Source organism: Triturus cristatus, chromosome 7 (assembly GCF_964204655.1).
Source record: "Triturus cristatus chromosome 7, aTriCri1.1, whole genome shotgun sequence".
In the NCBI taxonomy this organism is placed as follows: domain Eukaryota; kingdom Metazoa; phylum Chordata; class Amphibia; order Caudata; family Salamandridae; genus Triturus; species Triturus cristatus.
In genome coordinates this window covers 359,424,116-359,448,847 of record NC_140590.1, presented here as the reverse complement: position 1 = coordinate 359,448,847, position 24,732 = coordinate 359,424,116, and the positions used below count along the sequence as shown (strand labels likewise).

The 24,732-nt window shown below is 42.5% G+C and overlaps 1 protein-coding gene across 1 annotated transcript in view; it reads right to left on the bottom strand.

Annotated features, from left to right (window-relative positions):
• Positions 1-24,732, bottom strand: part of SPHK2 (sphingosine kinase 2) — a 199,214-nt gene that overhangs the window by 13,119 nt on the left and 161,363 nt on the right. Inside the window, exon 5 of the mRNA XM_085616525.1 lies at positions 21,725-21,840. Within this exon, the coding sequence (XP_085472651.1) occupies positions 21,725-21,840 (116 nt within the window). The remainder of the gene's footprint in view (positions 1-21,724; positions 21,841-24,732) is intronic.

Genomic DNA, 24,732 nt, shown 5'->3' with positions numbered 1-24,732 from the left:
ATTTCTAGTAATTCTGTTCAGCCGTTCGGGCTGTAGCTCGTTCTAAAGGTCCTATGGAAAAATGCATGGGAAAAACGCGTTTTGGGACCCCCCTTTTATCTCAGCCCCCGCTTGACGAATCCCCCCGAGACTTTCAGGGTAGGAGCGGAGCGTAGCGCCCTACCTATTTTGAGAAATTCGCGAGGATTCGTCGACCGGCGCCAAAGTTATTCAAAATAGAATGTTGCGGATTTCCTATGGAAAAGGGGTCCTAACTATAACTACCTACTGGCGACCGCCAGTAGGTAATATATATATATATATACACACATATATACACTGAAAAAACCATAGGTTTCACACATGTTATAGTTAGCTGGACATTTCACTCGTAAAAAACCAATGAAATTCCCCCGTTCTAGTTAGTTCAGATAACTATATGTTGACTGACATCTAACCACCAATCAGAATTACGCTCGCGGACATTTGGTGCGAGCACCGTGCGCGCACCTCGCGATTTTTTGAAAAAAAATAAAATGTTTTTTCACCCTTCGGGGTCCTTCAGGGACCCCCTGACAAAGGCTAGGGGGTCAGGAACTCTCTACCCTGCCCCCTTTTCACGTTCTCCACCTTTCTTTTTCACTGTCACACACAAAATGGCGTCCGACACTTACTGATTTCGACCGATTCGAATGTTGACTGACATCTAACCACCAATCAGAATTACGCTCGCGGACATTATGGTGCGCGCATATAGATATTTATGTACGTTTGACTGCAATTTTCTCAGGAACTACTGAACAGATTGACACCATATATGCAAAAGGCACATGCCTGACCTGAGGACTACCTCTTTGCCAAATTTCAAGTAATTCTGTTCAGCCATTCGGGCTGTACCTTCGATTAAAGGTCCTATGGGAAAATGCATGGGGAAAACGCGTTTTGGGACCCCCCTTTTTTCTCAGCCCCCGCTTGACGAATCACCCCGAGACTTTCAGGGTAGGAGCTGAGCGGAGGGCCCCATTAGTTTTGAAAATTTCACGAAGATAAGTCAACCAGCGCCAAAGTTATTCAAAATAGAATTTTCAGATTTCCTATGGGAACTCGGTCCTAACTATAACAATCTACTGGCGACCGCCAGTAGATAATATATATATATTCACTGAAAAAACCGTAGGTTTCAGGGGCGTTTTAGTTAGCTGGATATTTCCCTCGTACAAAACCCTAGAAATTCCCCTGTTATAGTTAGTTCAGCTAACTATAACTCGCGCCCCCGCAATGCACTGCTGATGACGTCACATATTACATCACTCATGACATGGTCAGTGACATCACTGATGACATCTCAAATGACATCACTGATGACGTCATCCATGTGATAAATTAGTGCATCTTCTCACACCCTAATATAACCTTTGATACACCGACTCAAAATTTCAAACGGCCATTTTGACAACCATAGATACTGCAATACCAATAACTACACACCCACTCATTAACTTTTAGGTCTACATACATGTCCACTGACTCACCTGTACAGTCACTCATACTTACAGTCACTCCGTACAAGACTATCATATGCATTTATACACCTATATAGACACTCACACACTGCCAATCATCCATTGAGGTACTGACACACCTAGTCAGTCGAGCAAATAATTAAACACAGTCCAATTTACTCACCTATACAGTTAAACACACTCAAGTTCACTCACTCATAAAAATAGTACCACATTCTTACACTCTTATACAATCATTGATACAAGCACACACTCATCCATACAGCCACTCTCACTATCACACTCTCACATATACCCACTTATATACTCTTACACACATATATACTGCCTTTCACATATGTAGTTAGTCACACATGTACCACTGAGATATACATTCAATCCCTAACACACCCATACATACACTCACCCAACCATACAGTCCATCACAGATGCACTCTTAAAACCATGCACCCATAGAATCACCCACTCACACATCTATGCATAGAGTCACACACACCCTACCCACACAAACACTCAGGCACCCATACAGATACTCAGACAACCAATCAATAACCCATATAGACACTCATATAGCTATTCACAAAACCATGCAGCCACTTATACACCATCACACAGACACATACAGACATTCACACAGTTTAGTCACTAGTCTGCAGTAAGATACATTTAATGACTCACTTATAGAGTCAGTTACGCAACTAGAAAATCATCCATTCACACACTTGTACAGCCACTCATTCTTCCACAGGCCTTTCACTATAAATATATAAAACATATTAAAACTGTACAGAAACACATACGCACTGGAGGTCATCAGTGATGTCACTGACCTTGTCATGAGTGATGTAATATGTGACATCATCAGCAGTGCATTGCGGGGGCGCGAGTTATAGTTAGCTGAACTAACTATAACAGGGGAATTTCTAGGGTTTTGTACGAGGGAAATGTCCAGCTAACTATAACGCCCCTGAAACCTTTGGTCTTTTCAGTGAATTTCTAAGGTTTTTTAAAGGCCAATTCCTAACTATATCGCCCCTGAAACCTTTGGTCTTTTCAGTGAATATGTATCTATCTATCTATCTATCTATATATATAAATTAGCATTTAAAAAACCTTGCAAATTCACTGAAAAAACCATAGGTTTCACACATGTTATAGTTAGCGGAAATTTTACTGATAAAAAACCAATGAAATTCCCCCGTTATAGTTAGTGCAGGCAACTATAACTCACGCGACCGCAATCCTCTGCTGATGCTAATACTGTATTTAGACACTTATTTGCCCATGTCTTCTTCCATACATTTTTAGCTATACATATATTACAAATATTTTTTTTTCATAAAGACACATATGTCATCAGCAGAAGATTGCGGTCGCGTGAGTTATAGTTGCCTGCACTAACTATAACGGGGGAATTTCATTGGTTTTTTATCAGTAAAATTTCCGCTAACTATAACATGTGTGAAACCTATGGTTTTTTCAGTGAATTTGCAAGGTTTTTTAAATGCTAATTCCTAACTATAACGTGTGTGAAACCTATGGTTTTTTCAGTGAATTTGTACGGTTTTTTAAATGCTAAGTTACTTTACGCCATTCGTGGCGTGCGCGCCCACTTAACGCAGTTCGTTCCGTGCGCGCACAGTGCGCTTCGCGCACTGTGCGCGCACAGTGAGCACGCGGTGTGCTTCGCGCACCGCGCGCCCACTTTACGCAGTTAGTGCCGTGCACGCACGGTGGGCACACGGTGCGCTACGCGCACCGCGTGCCCACGTTACGCTAGATGGGCCATGTACGCACGATGCGCTTCGCGCACCGTGCGCACATGGAAGACATATGATGCACTTCGTTTTGAAAGGTAATATTTTAATTTTTCGTATATTTTATAAGCCATGCACAAATGGTGCCCTTCGGGCACCATTTGCACACGGCGTGGAGAGAGTGTGGATAATTTTTTTTTTTTTTTTTTTTAATATTTTAGTTTATCTTAGGTGTAATAAGCCATGCACAATTGGTGCCCTTCGGGCACCAATTGCTCACGGGGTGGAGAGTGTGTGGATAATTTTTTTTTTTTTTAATATTTTTTATCGTACGCGTACGGTAAGCGTAATCGGCGAAATTACCAAAAAAATAAAAATTCAGTTTTTGGCCTTGGGGGATCTTTGGGGACTCCCTCAACATGGCTATGTGTGTGGGAGCTGTCTAAACAGCCCCTTTACATGTTTTTGGGCTTTATATTTTAAAAATCACTCTCAGTGCGAGAGAGAAAATGGCGGCCGCCGCTTCCTGGTTTCGGCCGATTCGAATGTTTACTTAGATCTAAGAGCCAATCAGAATCGCGCTCGCGCACGCCACCGTACGCGTACGGTAAGCGTACCGTAAGCGCACCGTAAGCTGGCTCAGATATATATATTGATTTAAAGGCTATTTTCTCAGAATCTACTGAACAGATTTACACCAAACCTACAAAAGGCACTTCCTTGACCTGAGGACTACCTCTCTGCCAAATTTCTAGTAATTCTGTTCAGCCGTTCGGGCTGTAGCCCTGTCTAAAGGTCCTATGGAAAAATGCATGGGAAAAACGCGTTTTGGGACCCCCCTTTTATCTCAGCCCCCGCTTGACGAATCCCCCCGAGACTTTCAGGGTAGGAGCGCCCCACCTATTTTGAAAAATTCGCGAGGATTCGTCGACCGGCGCCAAAGTTATTCAAAATAGAATGTTGCGGATTTCCTATGGAAACGTGGTCCTAACTATAACTACCTACTGGCGACCGCCAGTAGGATAGATATATATATATATATATATATCACCCCCGCCCGCTCCACCACCCCTTCGGGACATGCCAGCCGCCAATGAATAGGGAAAATGAAAAATAAGATGAAAAAAATTGAACACAGATCAAAAGATGTATTAAAGCTTCTTCGAAAACGACCAACATAAAAGAATCCTAATGGGAGTATGAGACAAGTGTAGTCAATGCGACCTACAAAGAACTACGCTTCCTCTGCATCTAACAAACAAGATAAAACAACTGGTTATGGTGATGAGGGTCAGCTGTCCCTCATTCAATTCCATGGTTTCCCACTTCATGTTTTGTAGCAGGTGAATGTACGTCTTGTATATCCCTTAACCACCAAACAGCCTCCTGAACCCACAATCCAAAATGGTGAAGTCCTATCTAAGCTGTTCAGCTAGGCATTTAGCTTCACCACTGGAGCCTTCATATCACATATGTAATGCCAATTTGGTTCTGTTAACATTTTCCCATCTAGTCATGTCACTTTATTCGGCTGCATTTAAAACCATAAAAGTGCAAATACAGTACATAAAACCAATCAATATCTGATTAAAAAAACACAATTAAAATGTTACATACAGAGGCAAGAACTATATAATGGTAATTAAAATAAATATACAAGCATCGACAATGTATTTCTCCATTAAATAACATGTAATACATTTTAGCACAGCATAACACAACTAAGGGATTCCCAATTACTGTAAAAGGGAAAAAGCGATTTTATAAGACCTGCTATTAAAATTACAAAGTAAAGGAATAAAGAAGTGTTTCCTATAAGTGGTGTAGAGTCGGCAAAATAGGATAAAATGCATTGCGCTCTGTTTGGATTTACCATCACATGGACAAATGCAAAGGGGCAGAAACCTTAAGTGAGAAATGCCACTAAAAAGTGGAGTAAGTTCAAATGCAGCCTCGGGAGAAGGAATCTGTTCCATTCATTTGAAATGAATTGGAGGTAAGCCTCCGGAACAGGGCTCACCGTAGTGTTCCAGAGGGGTTTGCCCGGATCCCTCACTTGCAGTTCAGCCTTACAAGCATTATGACACTCTCTGAAATACAGGCCTGGTTACCAAATCAGGAGCCAAGTGTGGAGAATTCTCTGGATTGGAGTACAGCTCTGGGACTCTCAGCTCAGTAAAGGTTATCTTAATATAGGTCAGCCACTGCATTTTTATAACATTATCTACAGCAAATCAATCTAAAATTAATCTTGTTGAACAGCCTTCTGGTTTCTTCCAAACTCTTGACCATAAAAACCAAGGTTGCAATTTAATGGAATCTTCTACGAAGTCTGAACCCACTTCGGCATGACAATAAACAGCGGGTGAGGATCGTGGAACTGCCAGGAGCCTGCATTTGAATCTATTATCAATCTTTGGTATCGGACTCACATCTGTGTACCCCCATAGTCCTGCACAAAATATACCACTGACAGACATTTACTTTTGCAAATGTGAACTATCTCCCTCGCTGGTTTGTTCCACAGCCTCTTAGCAAAATTGAAACACAGCATCAACAGATCTTTGAAATTTGAGAGTTCTAATTTTTTTAACAAAAATGTCCAATTAAAGGCTGCAATTAAAAGAGTTCCCAGGTAGGTAAAGTTATGAACTTTAACCACCTCTTCACCCGAGATTGTGAATTTCCAGGATTTAGAAAAACTAGGACCACAATTTCATTATGAATGCTTAGGAGAGATTGGTCTTCAGTATAAGATCAGTCAAAAGGGTATTGAAAGATTCTAGAAATGTCTGAGGCCCATTGGCAGTTGTAGCTAATAGAACTACGTTGTCTACATACAAAAGTACTGGTAGGAAACAGGAGCCTATTTTGGCCAGATCTCTGCCTTTTTTTGCACAGAAATTCAAGGCTGTTGATATAAAGTAAAAAAAGAAAAGTTGTCATAACACAGCCCTGGTAAACCCCCAAAGGAGGCTTTCTTTCTGTAGATAAATCACCCTCTGTGTTATATTGTATCTTGGCAGATGTTTGCCAGTGAAGCTGACAGAGCAGATCAACAATTGCCCTATCAAATCCCTTGTCCCAGAGCATGGGACGTTGCACAGTTTCGAAGGTACAAGTGAGATCCATGAATACTAAATGCATGGTTTTTCCCTTAGCTCCAACATATTTTTGAGAGATAAGATAGAGAATAAGGCTCTGATCCTCCTTGCCCACTTCCGAACTGGACATTAGTTGCACATCAGACACAACCTTATTGCCTATTCAAGTTTTAAAAATACTGCCCTTCCCAAGATTTTAAAGGTATTATCCAGCAGTGAGATGGTACGATAACAACTAGGCTTTGGCTCGTATTCTAAATTTGGGGACAACTACTGCCTCCTGGCATGTTGGAATCAGTGGGTCTCAAATAATGCTTTTAAAATATTTGTGATAATGGGGGCCAAGAAAGAGAGATGCTCTTTAAATAAATCTGAAGAAATTCCATCCGGTTCAGGTGCTTTCCCTGGAAGACTGCTTACAATCGCCAATATCACATCATTAGTGTAAATTGATTGGCTCAAACAATTATAAGCCTCATGGTCATAAACACTTGCTTCATTGGGTCGGTGCACCTGGTTATGACTATTTGGGTCTTGGAAAAATGCTCAACCCACATGTAAACTAGGATGATGATATCAATCTGTGGACTATCACTACTGCAGAAATAGGGATGGTTAACTACTATCCAGAAGGCACTTGAATCTTTTACTTTTCCATAATGTGACCCTTATTTCAGTCTTTCTAGCTGCAATAGATGCCTTATAGGCATTCGTAGCTATTTTCACTTTCAGAATCTGAGTGTCTTTGGTGTAAAGTTCAATTTGCAGGTGTAATTTAAGAGGGTTATGATCACTGATGCAACTCATCACTTCACTATTCAAAACAAGCATTTGCAATGCAGTAGGTCTCGTATTTACGCGAGTTTGAGCTATTAACATTGCAAATAGCAACTCCTTTTATTTTTGTTTTTAAAACATAAATAAAAGGCAGCATCATTTACAATGCCAATAGCTTAAACTTGCGTAATTGCGAGACCAATTGCATTGCAAATGCTTGTTGAAATACTATCAGGATAAGCAATAGGACAGCTCACTTTGTTTTATCCATTTCACTCTTAAATTGTATACTAGGACTCCAATGACCTCCAACAATTGAGTAACTTGATTATTGTGACTGACCCCAATGAAAGGAACTACTCAATGCACAGTGCCATCTTGTTTGAAAATTAAAATTTGTGCGTCTTTTATTGAGTTGAAATTGTAAGGTGCCCGGCCTCTGATAACTCTTCAGATCGTCCAGAAGTTGCCTACATTAGCAAAAAAAATTATACTAAAAATGCTCCTGTTTGAGCTGTAACGCAGCCTGTGACGATTGTGGTGTGGAACAGACCCCTTGAATAAGTGGCACACCACACTGTGTTGCACCATCCTGAACCAAGGCGTCCAGATGTCAGCAGCTGCTCAACTTGGGGCTGGAAACAGAACACATATATATTACTTTCCTAATGTGAGTTACTTGCCAGGCCCTCATTTTAAGTTCATAGCCACTTTGACCAGAAAGTCTACAAAGAAAGCGGAGCTGTGGGACACACGCTGCAGCTTCCGTGAGCGCTGAGGACTCGTGAACAGGCGCCCGGAGTTCATGTTTCTCACATCCATCTGGTGTGGCTCCATCTGCCACACCTCGCAGCTCCAATAAGGCCCCAAGGGCAGGGCTTTAAGTGGGATGAAAAAACTGGGGGGGGGGGGGGGGGAAAGCTATGTAGTTGTCACAGGCATGAAAGTGAAATCGATGGATGGCAATGAGTCCGTGAGACTAGCCCTGTGGTGGGGGAGGGACAGTTGTGAGAGGCGCCATGAGGAAACAATCTCTCGGCATGCTAAGGCAGGGGCGGGGAAGCGCATTCCAGGCGGGGGAGCGGACCCTTTGAAGTATGATGCCGAGGCTGTGGCTACACGTGCACGCGCCAGTGGGCTGAAGCGCTTCCCCAAACGGATTGCATGGCGACACGATGCACGTGATTGTGCGCGTGCTCGCCATGTAATCCACTTTTGGGAGCACTTTGAAATGCCCCTCTTACTAGAGTCTCGCATAGCGATTGCTTAAACGCAATAGCTAGGCGAGACCTAAAATTGGCAATTAAATTAGAGGAAAACAATATATAATCAATTACAGTGCATCATCCTATACCGTGATAAGTCAGAGAAGGATTAATAGTAGAGGACTTAAAATTCTGCACAAAGACTAAATTATCAGACCAAATTAATCGATTTAGGGCATCTCCATAAGGGGTATATCTAAAAAGCGTAAGGGGTGAACCTAAATTGTCACGCAACCCATAAGCTACTCCAGTTTCTGGGTTGCAAGTTTGAATATTAAAATCCCCCATCAAAATAATCGGTTTCCCTTTTCTGATTAGTCTCCACTCTCAACAGACGGTCCTCCAAATCGTCAAGGACCTTGGTCACTGAAGATGTTACGATAAAAGTTAATCAACAAAATATCAAAAGACTTTTTGAAGCTTAAGTAGTAGTATTTGATAGTAAGGGGTATGATACAGATCCTTGATGGACAATTTAGTAAGTTTAACGGAAACAAACATAGTCACACCACCCTTGGCGCTGCCTTCAAGTGAAGGAATAGCAGGGTTCCAGATTGTAAAGTAACTATTTATATGCCGTGGTTCACAGTCCCAAGTCTCTTGGCAGCAGATGATATTGTGCTGATTAATGAATTGCAGCCAGTCTGGATTGTTCAACTTGTCCTGTACGCCCGCAATGTTCCAGGAAATTACTATAAGGTTCGGGAAAATTTCAGGGGGATGAGACACAAGCATGAAAAATAACCTTATGCAGGGGCAATAACCTAGGCCGCCTGAGGCCGTCGAAGAGGGGCTGATGGGTCAGTCCATCTGTTCAGGAGATCAGAGCTTTGAACCTGCTGGAAATCGGTAGTTCGCTAAATAAGTTTGCTTTGGGACAAGAGTATTCAGTGTTAAAAGTCCTGAGATCTGGCACGCCTGTTGGCACTGGTAGAAGGGCAATAAAAGAATCCTAGTGGGTGGGCTTTAATGTTTTCATGTGGGTTTATTAGTGGATAAAGGCAGTGTAACATTACTCAAGTAAATGAAGGATTTTTTTTAATTGATGATAATACAGTCCCCTTTAGATGTTTTCAAACGTGGCCCAAACCAGGTTACACTTCTAACACCAAGTATCAGAGTCTTTCCTGACGCAGTGTACAACTTAATTTAGGTTGGGGAAGCATGAGTTTCTGAGTAAGGACTCACAAGTTCAGGACGTTTTCCAGAACAATAATATAAGGAGTGCATTGTGGAGGTGGTCCAGTATCAGTAACATAATTCTGGCTACTCATGCGTTTGCATTGCAATTGCGGAGCCTTCCTCTGGGCCACAAGATGTTCAGTGCTATCCCTCTAAGCGCTATTGCACTTTAAATCTTTGTGTTGCATACAATTTGACTGTCGCCCCAGTAAGTCACTGATACCCCTCCCCCACCCCCTTAAATCCACGAGTGGGAATTACTGGACGAATGGGGAGCTGGGGTTGTGGCTGGCTACAGGATCTTCTAAGTGGATCTCTGTATGTTGAAGGATGGATAAAGCTGGGAGCTTCGCAACATGTCTCACATTTATCATCAATATCTTTTAACTTAGTCACAATTGAACAAAGCGTCCAATTTCTCCAATTTACGGAGACACTTGTCACAGTAATCTTCAAGTTTGCGTTCAAGGACTCTTGAGGCTGATGAGCTCTTCCTGTCAGTTGGGCTGGCTATCCTTATCCCCAAGACACTAACAGAAGGTAACAAGGGTTCAGTGTGATGGGCTGATGAAACATTGTACTTTAGGTCTTAAGGTTTCCTTTCTTGTCTTTTTCGAGGGTGAGCTATTGGATGTATTTCAAATCTCTAGGATAGTTGAGATTGATGGGTCATGAGACACATGGTTTGGAAACACGTGAAACTGTTGAACCCTCCACATGAGGTTGGCCAGAAAAATTTCAGGAACTGGACAGCTGAGAGGGTAAGGGAGCTCAACACTCAAGGTTTCCGCATTACGACAGTAGGGTCTCTCACAGTAGAAATCAACCTAGCCTCACTTGCCCTTTTTCGGAATCAATAGCACCCATCACTGAAGACAAGCAATTTATAATGGATGTGGAAGTGGATTGTAATTTCCTGGCCCAGTCTGCGAGCGGGTTCCCTTACACTATTACACCATTATAGCGCCCACAACAAAATTCACGGAAAGAAGCTGAAAGAATTACAAGTTTAATCTATCCTGAGCAGGCTCCAACAAAAGGACCAGGAGACGGAGCCTAGCTCAGCCTCTTTTTGGACGCAGATGGGTCGATCTTGGTCTGGTCTTCGCCCGCGTACACACGCAAGGGCATCCAGTGGGAAACTATAGTGGCTTTTACGTGTGCCCATTCGGCGCTGTGTGCAGCCTCTCATCCCTCCCAAGAATAATGGGCCTTGTAGTCCTTAGGGCGTCTCTATCATTCCTTTTTGGCTGCTTCAAGTGCCCTGTGTAGTTTCTATGTCGCTCTCTACTCTTACAGGAATAATGGTCCTTTTAGTCCTAGGCACCCTCATTTTCTTTTTCTAGATCCTCCAAGTGTCCGGTGCCACAGGAAAAAATTGCAGCTTTTATGTGAGATCGCTCGGCGCGGTGTGCAGTCTCTCTTTTCCCTCACAGGGATAATGGATCTAGTAGTCTTTAGGCCTCCTATCTTGCTCCTTTCCGGGTTCTTTCAGGAGTCCCATGCCGAGGAGAAAAAATAGCAGCTTTTACATGCACCAGCTCGGCGTTGTTTGCAGTCTTCCTCTCTCTCCCCTCCCAGGGATAATAGGCCTTCTAGTCCTTAAGCCCACTCATTTGCTCCTTTTTGGCACCTTCAAATGTCCTTCCCTATCTAATGTTATCTTTAAGGTTTTATTATAGAAATTGAAACGTGCTGCAGTAGTGGCTAATAGTGAAAGAACTTTGGTCAAAATAATAAAGGACAAAACAACAAACGTCTACAGCAAATGAAATAGGGAGTAGGAAACAGAATTGCTTACAATTATCGTTATATCGCCAGTAGGTAGTTACAGTTAGGACCTAGTTTCTATAGTAAAAGAGTTTTTGACTTTCCTATAACTTTGACGGCATTTGAAGAATCTTCACGAATGTTTCCAAAAAAAGTGCTACCCTGATCCTAGTTGTGCATGGAAAGTTTTGGGGTGATCTGTCAAGTGGGACCAAGAAAGGCGGGGGCAGGTGGGGATAAAAAAAAAAAAAAAAAAGTGCGTTTCTCATGTTAATTTCCATTGGGATATTAGACACTACTACAACCTGAACCGCTGGACGGAATTGGGATTTTAGACACTGCTGCAGCCCGAACTGCTGGACGGAATTACAACAAATTTGCAGAAAGGTAGCTTTTGGTCCAGAAAGCGTGCTTTTTTATTTGGTGTAAAACCATTCAGTAGTTCTTGAGATTTTAAGGGAAAACTAAATTTGTATATCTAGAGAGGTGGACCCTCTGCGAAACTTGGCTGCCAACGCTTCAACTTGAGTTCCAAAGGGTAACACACCGTTAAGTAGCGTCATATATTCCTTCCAAAGTGTTGGCAGTCATTTAGGGACTCAGCAGAGTCCCAAATACAAAACATAAAAAAAAAGAAAGGGGGCAAGGTAGGAATACCCTGAACCCCTAGCCATGGTGCCAGGGACAAATAGCATTACAAATAAATAATAATTTGGCAGCAAAATCTGGAATATTCAAGAATTTGCTGTAAAAGTTTTAAGGAAAGAAGTGCTGTCTCCTGCGCTTATTTAAAACACAGCCACCTGGTGGGCCAGGTCCAGGGGGCCTACTTACATTTAAATAAAGGGCAGGGCGGCGCATGCAGTCCCCATTGCCAAGGCCAGTTTGAGCCATGGGGACCGCCACCTTGACCTGGGCTGGCCGATTCAAGTTTTAACAGGGGAGGCGGTCAGGGTGAGGGTGGTCGCATTGTCTGCCTCCTAAGCTCCTAAGAGCCCCATGGACAGCTACATCCCTGAGGCCAGAAAAACATTTTGAAGGGAAAGGTGACCACCGCCCCCCCCCCTTCCCGTGCCATCTTCAGCCCCAGGGACCACCACCTCCCGGGGCATACAATATTGTATTAAGGCAGTTTTCGGCCTTAGGGACCACCAGTTCGCTGGGGCTGACCCTAAGATACAAAACAGGGGGGCTGCGTGCCCCCCCAATCCTGGAGCTATGAATGGCCCAGGGATCAACAACCCCCAGGGCCAGCCCCTGCTCTCTCCTGAGGGGCTCAACCTCAGGAGGTTTGCTTTCACTTGGCAGGAACTTGACCAGCTACTGCCAAGCAAGAGCAGCGGGCAGAAACAGGAAAGCGGGCAGAAACAGGAAAACTGCTCCGGCTCGCTGGGAGCGGAGGTTATCTGTTAACCACGCCCTATTTGTAATCGCATTGTGTTCTCTATAAGAGAAATCATGTGATCACAGATTTCTTGATGAAGCAGTACGAGGTAAATTCACATTGCCGAACCGCACACAAGATCGTTCCTTGTGGTCCATTATGCAGCTGTAGTGTGAAATAAGCACTAGACATTTACCCAACTAGGTAGTACTTACTAATTAACCAGTAAAAACTACTCCAGCTGGGTAGACTTATTGTTCAAAACTGTGGCCTCTTGTTGGATAAATGGGCAGGTGAGGTTCCATTCTGGCCCTGGTGCTCATTTCACAGAAATTAAACCTCAACGGGAAGCCTTTACAAATATAAACATAGTAGGTTGTAGACGCATATTATCTGCATAGACTGTAAAGCAGTCCCTCCTAAAAAGCGGTGGCTAGCGTGTGGGAGTTGAAGTACTTTGAAAAAGTGTACATACCACTGCCTGGCCTACATTGACTTGCTGGCGTTCTAACATAGCTACACAGTAGTGTTTAGTAAAGGAATGCTTTACAAATTTCAGCTATGGGAATTGCTCCTAAGAAGGCCATTGATGCTCCCTTTTTAAGAGTAGAGTGCAATCTCGGATTTATAGGTAAAGGTGTTTTTCCTTTAATATAGCAAGTTTGAATGCATTTTATTATCCATCTGGCTATGCCGGATTTGGATATAGGGTACCTTTATGTGTGGGGAAAAAACCTACAAACAGTTGTTTTGTTTTTCAGAAAGTTTTAGCTCTATTCATGTAGAACACAAGTGCTCTTCTTACATCTAAGGTGTGAAACACTTTCTCTGCTACCGAGACACGGTTAGGGAAGAAAACTGGTAGTTCAAGGAATTGATTGAGATGAAATTGAGAAATTACCTTTGGTATGAATTTTGGATTAGTCCAAAGTACAAATTTTTGTTTATGGATTTGAAAAAATGTTTCTTATAAGGTCAATGTCTGGAGCTCACTTACATACCTGACTGAGGTAATGGCAGCTACAAATGCCACTTTCCATGATAAAGGCTACACGCATGGAAACTGCTAATACACCTGCGGAAACACTCTGCAAGGCAGCAGATACCACAGGTGGTGGCAAACCACAGACGGTCCCTCATCGCACAGCGCCTGTTGAAAGGGAGACCTTCACCCTTGTCACATGCCCTTCAGGCATCAGTGTAAGTAAGAAACTAAATCAGCCTGTGAACATAGTCGCATTATCCACAGATATAAAGTAGATGCTTAGATGGCTCCGCTAGCGGGAAGAGCTGCTCAGTTTAAGCCTTGTTTGAGTAATTTTTATGTCAAAAGGCATGAGTCACCCGTCTAACGAGGTCATTTAAATCTCAGTAACAAATGTTTGTAAGATAAAAGGGCAACATAGGACACTGAAGATTTGCTTCAATAACAGAAATAAGGAAGTGCGAGCTCTTTGAAGTGTGCACACGTGGTAGAGTTCAGGGGAAGTCAGAGTATAAATGCCTTTCAAGTGGGGCCAAGCAGAGAGTGGCCATATTTTACTCAAAGGCTACTAGCCTGTCTGGCAAACAGTATGTACAAGAAACCTTTTTTTTTGCAGTTTTATTTTTTATAGCGCAAACTCGACCCGAAGATATTGTAGTGTTTTACATGAGCACCAGTTACTCCAAACAAGGATACATTCATTTTTTGATAAGCACAGGGATATTAAGTGTTTTTCCCAGGTAAGGAATGGAATATTGGCGTGCCTCCTTCAAACGTAATTCAAAAGGACAACAATATCTCAACTGGGTTCAATGAGAAAGGCAAATACAATAGTATGTACAAGACATTACAAGGAAAAGAGAGGGAGACTCCTGGTAGTTTGTAGAAAGTGCTCAAGGCATCATATATTTAGAAACACAGTTTATACATGACAGTTATTACAGCACTGCGAGCATAAATTGTGGTGGCAACCCAAAGGAACTAGGTGTATATTGTGCTCATGACTAGAAGAGTGACGGCGCAAGTTACTAGTGTAATAAACAGCGGAAGGCGCAAAAAGAAACGGAATTGGTGAAAAAGTTATATACAGTAATCAATGGTTCAACATAGATGATTGTAAACAATGACTGTATAAGGTATTTTGACTTTGAAGAACCAAAGTTGATTGAGCGCTGTGAGTTGCGCTGAAAAGTAGGTCGACGACGTTTCGGTCCTATTAATTCAGGACCATCATCAGGATCGGATTGCAAGGTAATTTAGAGTGCTGTAAAGCAATGGAACAAGCAGGGCAGTAGTGGAGATCGACTACTGTCGGTGGGTGGGGCGCAGAACACTGGTAGGGCGTGTGGTGAAAACCATCAGTGCGCGGTACAGGGCAGTGCCTGTAAGACCCTGATGTCAACAGGGGAGAGTATTCGGTAAGGTGCAGCATCAGAGACGTCTGCCAATCGGGAGCTGGTATCAATCTGGGGGCTGAGGGAATAATCGTGAATGGTAGGAGGAGCAGGGTCGGGTCCCGATCCACTGCGGCGATTCGTCCATTTTATCGTGAATGTTAAAAGTAAGCAGCTCGTGCAATTCAATGCGGCTCCAAGCAGGACCACCACGGTGGTATGCGGTATGAGACGGCGTCATTCATAGACCGCTCCACCTTCCCACCCTTGATTGAATCGAGCCGCTAACTGCTTGGAGCCGCATTGAATTGCACGAGCTGCTTACTTTTAACATTCACGTTGCTCTTGGATAGTGGGTGTGGGAACCTGGACGTGAAGTCTGGGTACTTTGAATTTTCTTTTGTGGCTAAAAGGTCTATGTGAGGATCCCCCACACTGGTGAAAGTAGGGTCGGAGGACTTGTGGGTTGAGTTCCTATTCAGGAGTTTGTTGGTGTGTCCTCCTGAGTAGGTCCACAAGATGGTTGTCCATTCCCAGAATATATTCTGCAGCATATATTCTGCCAACAAATGAATGTGATGGTGAAGAGCCCTGTTCCATATGGTCCGGGAAAGGTGTGACAACTGGGAAGACCGTATCTCCCCTGACATGTTTTTGTAGATAGTACATGGCTGTCATATTGTCCATCCAGACTAGGACAACCTTGTGAGATAGATGGGAAAGGAACACTTTCAGTGCTAGGAATACTCCCTGAAGTTCCAAGTAATTGATGTGTAGGGACTGATGTTTCGAATCCAAAAGACCTTGTATTGTGTGGTTTTTGAGATGTGCACTCTAACCCCTCTCTGAAGCGTCTGTAGTTAAAGTGATTTGAGGAACATGGACCAGAAAATGCTGCCCTTTCAATACATTTTTAGAGTTCCACCATTGCAGAGAACAGCGAGTTTGGCAGTCTATCAAAACTAGATCCAGGAGGTGACCCTGTGACTGAGAGCACTGATGAAAAAACGTCTGCTGTAGAGGGAGCATATTTAGTCTTGCGTTGGGAACTAATGCAATACAAAATGCCATTATACCTAGTAGATGCATTGCAGTGCGAACTGTGAGTGTGCTGTTGGTCTGAAATTGAAGTAGAAGTAGACATTTTGTATCCGAGCCGGATTAGGGTAAGCTAACCCTACCTGCGTGTTGAGGAATGCTCATAAATCTGGTTGAATTTGAAGGGGTTGAAGGTGAAACTTGGGGACATTGATGGTGAATCCCAAATTCTGTAGCAGGTCTATTGTTATTTGTTTGTGTTGTTGACACTGCAGATGGGTATTGGCTTTGATTAGCCGATTTTCCAAGTACGGGAATACATGAATGTTTTGACGACACAGGTGTGCTGCTACTACTGCTAGGCAATTCGTAAAAACCCTTGGTGCAATAGGGGCATCGAAGGGGAGAACTTCGAATCGGTAGTGTTTTTCTGCTATAACAAACCTGAGGTATTTGTGATTAGCAAGATGAATGGATACATGGAAGTAAGCGTCCTTTAGGTCCGAAGTGGCCATAAAGTCACCTATCTGTAGAAGTGGAATGACATCTTGAAGAGTGACCATGTGGAAGGGCTCTGACAGGATGTAGTAGTTGAGAGGTCTGAGATCTAGGATTGGTCTCCGTGACCAGTCCTCCTTTGGTATTAGAAAGTACAGGGAATACACCACTGTGCCTTGTTGTTGAAGGGGAACTGGTTCTATAGCCCCTTCGAGAAGAAGGGCTTGGACCTCTTGTTTCAGAAGAGTTAAGTGATCTTGCAATAGTCTGTGATTGTGAGGCGGAATGTTGGGTGGTGTGGTAATAAGCTCCAGACGGTAGCCATGTTGGATAATGGCTAGTACCCATTGGTCTGTTGTGATGGTTTCCCACACCCGGGTGAAAAGACTCTAGTCTTCCACGGACAGATTTTATGTGATTGGGGAGTGGAGGCATACATGGCAACGGATTTAAATGCGCCCTTGTAGGCTGAGCGGTGAAAGGAACAGCGAGGTGTAGGAGTTTGAAGTGCTCTCATTGCTTTTGCAGTGTCTTTTTTCATTTTGTCTAAAGTGGAGTCCACTTGATGGCCAAATAAATGCTCTTTATCAAAAGGCATGTTCAAAAATGCCAGTTGAACCTCTGGTTTAAAACATGAGCACCTGAGCCAGGCCGGTCTTCTGAGCAAAATACTGGTGTTGATGCCCCTGGTGGCTATGTCTGCTGCATCGAAGGCACATCTGATTGAATTATTGGTGATGGCCTGGCCTTCACTAACTATTTGTTGACTCCTTTTTTGTGTTCTTCTGGAAGATACTGTAGCAGTTCTTCCATTTCATTCCAGTGGGCCCTATTATAACGTGCGAGTAGGGCTTGGAAGTTAGCAATACACGAATGATTGGCTGCTTGAGATGCAACCCGTTTCCCAGCATCATCAATGCATTTGCACTCTCTTAGGAGGTGGGGTATTTCCACTTGCCTATTTGCCCATTTACGAGTTGTGGTAGCCACGATGGAGTCTGGTGGGACCTGGCTACATATAAAAAGTGGTTCAGAGGGGTACAGGTTTTTTAAATATATCATCTTTGTGCCGTAACATGCCTGGAAGAATGGGCAGAAACTCGGTCTCTTTATGGGTGGATGACAAAGTGTGAAATATGAAGTCCTGTTCTAGAGATTCCCTATGAAGCTGGACTCCATACAAGGTAGCTGCTCTGACAATTACTTGTTGATTAGAACCAGCATCCTCCGGTGGTGAAGGGCTAGCTGGGTAAAGATCTGGGTTGTTAGGAGTTATGGGGTCTGTATCGTAAACATCCCAAGGATCTGGTTCCCTTAATGGGTCTCCTAAACCCCCTGTTGGTGAACCTGCAGGTGTATGGTCTAGTGGGTCCTGATGTGGAGAATGAGGAGATGGTGGTGGTGAATGTGGAGGAGGTGGTGGTGCTGGTGGGGGCAGTGCAGGATGATGATGTGCAGGACTTATAACCTTCCCTTTTGTCTTCTTTTTGGGAGGCACTGGAATGTTCATGGCCTCCTCAAATTTTAAATGCCTTTTAGGAAGTGGTGAGGCTATGATTTGCCCTGAGCCTTCTTGAATGTGGATCTTCCTTTGATTAATGTGCATCTTTTCAAGAACTGGCTCAGCCGAAGACAAAGAAACTGAAAATTTATTTTCCAGCACCGAAGGAGGTTGGATCCAAAGGCTTGGCAGACACTGAAGAATGCGCTTGATCCAATGAGGGTGGTGCCGAAGCATAAGGCTTATGTTTAATGGCAGTTTTGGAGCCGGTCCCGAAGGTGGGGCATCCAAAGTCTCTTTTTGGATGTGACCATGGTCTAAAGGCTGTGGAAATCCAGCGACCTCTACAAGTGGAAGGGGCAAGTATTTGGAACTCTTTTTCGGTGGTGCAGGGTTGGAGACAGCAGTACTCATGTGCTGCCTGAGAGGCAGGGTGCACTCAAGCTCTTCCTCTACATCAGACCCAGAAATCTTAAGACGGAGAACGCTGCATTCTCCTCTTCACTTTCTGGCTCTTCCTTGGTGAGGGATTATCATCCTCGCTGCAGCAAGATATTTCCAATCGACGTGCCCTTCGATCATGAAGTGTCTTTTTGGATCGGAAAGATCTGCAGGTGTGTCAGTCGGCTTAATGGTGGTCTGGGGCTGGGCAGAGATTACACACCTGGTGTAGGTCCGTTTGTGGATATTTAGCGTGACACTGCACCAGATTCAAAGAGGTGTTCACTCCATCAGGAACACATCTTCCATACAGACAGTGGACGCAAGGTATGCCTGAGACTGCAGGGCCCCAAAGGGCGATAGATGGATGTCCGTCTCGAAAGATTATCGAGCCGCAACGGTATGGAAAAGCATGATCGAGATTCACTATACCGTCAAAGGCAGGAAAGGGCCAAAGACTCCCACCGAACAGAGTTGAACATGGAGGAGAGGCACATATGCCCGAACCAGACGGCGGAGATAAAATAATCTAACAAAGGAGTCGATGCATATGCACACTATCACCGAGAGGAAGAGTCACTCTACCCCACGATTCGAAAGACTTCTTAGAAAAAAAAAAACAGTTGCACAACTCTGAATCAAACATTAGATGGCAGGAGTATGCAGAGCATGGGTATCTACAGCCACACATGCCACCGTGTATATATTTATTATATACACACATACATATATACATATATATATATTCACTGAAAAAACCATAGGTTTCACACACGTTATAGTTAGGAATTAGCATTTAAAAAACCTTGCAAATTCACTGAAAAAACCATAGGTTTCACACATGTTATAGTTAGCGGAAATTTTACTGATAAAAAACCAATGAAATTGCCCCGTTATAGTTAGTGCTGGCAACTATAACTCACGCGACCGCAATCCTCTGCTGATGCTAATACTGTATTTAGACACTTATTTGCCCATGTCTTCTTCCATACATTTTTAGCTATACATATATTACAAATATTTTTTTTTCATAAAGACACATATGTCATCAGCAGAAGATTGCGGTCGCGTGAGTTATAGTTGCCAGCACTAACTATAACGGGGCAATTTCATTGGTTTTTTATCAGTAAAATTTCCGCTAACTATAACATGTGTGAAACCTATGGTTTTTTCAGTGAATTTGCAAGGTTTTTTAAATGCTAATTCCTAACTATAACGTGTGTGAAACCTATGGTTTTTTCAGTGAATTTGTACGGTTTTTTAAATGCTAAGTGACTTTACGCCATTCGTGGCGTGCGCGCCCACTTAACGCAGTTCGTTCCGTGCGCGCACGGTGCGCTTCACGCACCGTGCGCGCACAGTGAGCACGCGGTGCGCTTCGCGCACCGCGCACCCACTTTACGCAGTTAGTGCCGTGCCCACGTTACGCTAGATGGGCCATGTACGCACGATGCGCTTCGCGCACCGTGCGCACATGGAGGACATATTATGCGCTTCCTTGTGATAGGTAATCTGTTGAAATTTTTTGGGAAATTTCTGTGCTCTGATAAGCCATGCACAAATGGTGGCCTTCGGCCACCATTTGCACAAGGGGTGGAGAAAGTGTGGATAGTGTTTTTTTTATTTTTATTTTTTTACCGTACGCTTACGGTAAGCGTACGGTAAGCGTACCCCGCGAATTTGCCGAAAAAAAAATAATGCCGTTTTTGCTCTTGGGGGATGTTTGGGGACTCCCTCAACATGACTATGTGAGAGGGAGTTGTCAAAACATCCCCATAACATGTTTTTGGCCATCATGTTTGATACATAACACTCAGTGCGGTAGACAAAATGGCGGACGCCGCTTCCTGGTTTCTGCCGATTCGAATGTTTACTAAGATCTAAGAGCCAATCAGAATCGCGCTCGCGCACGCCACCGTACGCTTACCGTAAGCGTACGGTTAGCGTACCGTAAGCGGGCTCAGATATATATATTGATTTAAAGGCTATTTTCTCAGAATCTACTGAACAGATTTACACCAAACCTACAAAAGGCACTTCCTTGACCTAGGGACTACCTCTCTGCCAAATTTCTAGTAATTCTGTTCAGCCGTTCGGGCTGTAGCTCGTTCTAAAGGTCCTATGGAAAAATGCATGGGAAAAACGCGTTTTGGGACCCCCCTTTTATCTCAGCCCCCGCTTGACGAATCCCCCCGAGACTTTCAGGGTAGGAGCGGAGCGTAGCGCCCCACCTATTTTGAGAAATTCGCGAGGATTCGTCGACCGGCGCCAAAGTTATTCAAAATAGAATGTTGAGGTTTTCCTATGGAAACGTGGTCCTAACTATAACTACCTACTGGCGACCGCCAGTAGGTAATATATATATATATATATATATATATATATATATATATATATATATATATATATATATAATATAAATATAAATACATATACATACTCTGTGTGAATTTCAGGTGGAATGTATAGAGGAAACTTTTTAATGTGCAGGACAAGAAGCAAGATTGTAGACAAGCAATATTGCATCAAAGCCATTTTGAAATCCTCCTGGCACTGCAAAGTACCAGAATTCAAAGTCCTAGGACAAATGATGCCTTTGTCATTCAAAGTACACTGAAGAAAAGATATTGATGGGCCTATTTTGCAGAAAGAAATTTTGTTCTACCTTTCTTTGGAGAAAATAGAAATTCACAAGGGGTAGCTCAGAGCAGGTCAATGTTAGAATCCAGGAAGAATCCCAAAGCAGAGCCAGCAGAGTCCTGTGCCTCTAGATGATAAAGGACTAGACTTTCATTTTTTCCCCCCATTAATTATAGAAATGCATCTGTGTTTTGCAATCTAACCCTAATCATAGAAATGTAATAAGTAGCATCAGTTGAAAAAGGTGCATCTGAAAACCCTAAGGTGATCTCAGTAGGACATGTATCCGTGGAAACGTGCTTTTGTAAAAGTTTTTTTTCAGAAGTTAGGTTATCATGAAATATCACCCCTACATTATCAAAGGCCATTCATCCAACCAGAGGTGTAAGAACACCTTAATCTAAAAAATAATACTATAAAAACATTTGCTTTAAAGTATGAATATGTTCTCATAACTGTTTTAATGTTATACTTAATTTCACTAACCCCCCATTAAAGTTGAGTGCTCCGGCCAGGGCATTCCCAGAACCACATGGCAGGATTCCAACTGGTATCTTTATGGCCTGCTCCCAATCTGGACGCTCCATCAAACCATTTATCACCTATACGAAGAGGAAATAAAACCACAGTTTAGCTCTCTGACACAGAACAGAGAATACGAGTCGAATAAAATATATAAGAAAATGGAAATGCAATTGAAATGTTGAAGGCTTATAAGAAATTCATTATGAATGTATGGAGATGGCGAGCAGAAGCAAGCACTCAGCCTGTGGTCAAATAACTAAACCTCCGTACACCCAGACATGGACAAGGAATTCTTGTCTTTTAATTAAACAGATCTGAAATTATCAACTAGGCTAAAGCACTGAACTTATTTGGTAGGACGAAATATCATGTTATTTAGACCTGCATCTCAAAAGATAATGAGTAACTTAACTATCACTATCACCTATCGCACACGAAAAGGTTATTTTTTTAATCCATTAATTATAATAAAAGTACTCCCAAACAGTTTAAAAAGGCGCTTTACATTAACAATAGATTCAAATTGTATTATACGAGATGGAAGTGGTGAGAATCACAGCCAACCACAGCTGTAGCTCTGCTTAATGGTGAAATACGAGCGCATCAAACCCTAGTCGGAAGGATTCTCTCTATCCCATTGGACACCATTTGAATGTATACTTTGGCAGTGTAATGTGAAAGATTTTTTTTTTTTTTTTTTTTTTAACTGTGTGGAATTAAGTTTGTTTTAAATAACAAATTGCTTTCTTGTAAAAATATTTATCTTCGAGTGCGATATGTTGTTAAATCATTGTTCAGTTACACAGATTAATCAAAGTGGCTGCTTCTGGGATTTTGAAGAATTTGTTAAAAATTACACCTTGGGGTACCTGGTGCCATCAGTTGTGCACCCTTACATCAGACTGCGATCTTCTAGAGTGAAAAACGAGGATATGAACCAGATAATACGGGATGGAAACTTTAAAACACAAAAAGGGAGAACATGCGAATGTAAATTCAAGAAAATATTTAATACTCCACAGGATTAATAATCATAAGGTATGAGTATTACTACTTATTCAAAAGTCTGTCTACCAGGACCACGATCGCCTTGTAAACTATCATAACTTGTGAAAAAGCTCTTCAAAAGCCACTAACTCACCGTCAAATGTACACTCCTGCTTCTCAAATAAGTGGTGCTCTATAGTTATCATACAGCGTTGTTCAAAATAGGTAGTGTCCTGATAACTCTCGTTCATTTGCTGGTAGTCGCTCTGATCAAACGCTGATAATTAACACTATCTGCCTCTCTATTTACCTATTTGTATTTAGTGCATGCACTCTAAAGCAAATTTAGCTTTTCTTATGTACTTTGCCTCTGGAAAGTGCCCAAGACGCATAAACTCGTAGATAGCCTGTTTGCATGAACACATTATTTTACCCTAAGAAAATTAAAAACATGTATTTGAATATATATAAATACATGGAATAAGTTTAAAACTAAAAAATTCTGTGGAAGAGTAGAATAGTGCAAATCCAGTGTGAAAATTAAAGCTTTATTTGATTTCTCAGAACTAGTGAAGAATAAGATTCATTAGCCTACATTGTGGCCAGGACCTCAAAGAGTGGCCTTCACAAAAATAAATTACATGTCAGTCACTTTTGGGGGATCTTCGCCATGGCTGGCAGTTAATAGCCGTTTCTGGAAAACCGGTTTGAAAAATTCACGCAGCACTTCTCACATGATCTATGCTCTTTTGCAAATGATATTACACATTCGAAAATAGCAACCATGTAGTTGGCCATGCTTTCCATAGAAAAATCCTTTAACGTCGTTCAACGAATCTGCATGACATTTTGCACTCATCTAGCACAAATGGAGAGACCGAGGAAAAATCCCCCAAGCACTTCCTCCAGCATAAACCTACACTTCACAAAAAGGTGCTTGGGTCTGTATCCGATCACGGACTCATCTAGCTCGACCATCTACAAATCGGTTTGCAAATTTTGTGCAGATCTACATCAAAGCCAATAGGTTTTGCTTATGCAGTATCTATTTGGTTAATCAATGTTTTTTTAGATGCTGCACAGCAGCGCGGGCTACTGCGCAACATGGCTAAAAGTAAATAAATAAATCTTTTAATAAGCGCTATCTTGTGGCCAGCATGGACTGTCATAGTGCTTTCTTTTCCTCCAAGTACCTTCAGGGGCCTGCAGCCAGTGGAAGGACAATGCCTGCAGACAGGAAGTTGCACTTAGTTAATGCTCCACAGCAGGGACACACACGGTGCCTCAGGAGGAAGCAGAAGTGAGAAGGCGGCTATGGCCAATAGGAAGCAAGGAAATGAGGGGGACGTCGGAGCCAACCAATAGTAAGAAAGGGGCGGGCTTTAAGCCCGTTTTTTTTATTCCTAAACAATAGATTTCTACGACAGCACATGCCCGCTGTTCAGGCGAAACCTAACCACTTAACAGATTTACATCAACTTGTAATGAAAGTAGATCTTTAATCAAAGTATTCTCGATGCAAAGCGGTTTAGTTTTTTTGAGATTCTGTATCTGACAATGGTGCCAGGAAGGTCATGATGGAATAAACTTCAGAAATAACTTCACCAATATATTTTCAAGCGCAAAACGTACGAGTACAGGCAATCTTTAAATTTTTTATGAAAAACGATTGCTTGGTAAATACCTTCTTTCCAACCATCTTCGAATGTACTCAAACCGATGAGTTTCACACCTGGAAAATAATTTCGCAAAGGGGAAACACGCCCTTTGGGGCGTTATAAGTGTTTAGACAGAGCTATTGGCTTTGTTAACGTTTTTAATGTGTGTTGTAAAGCATTGTGAATGTTGTGCAGCATGTTGAAAATGTATAAGTTATAATAAACAAAGTGTTATAACTATTTCTGTCACCTTACATTTAACTGAAAAAACATTATATATAACTGAAGTATTGTACTAAAAAACAAAATTATTCCAAAAAATGT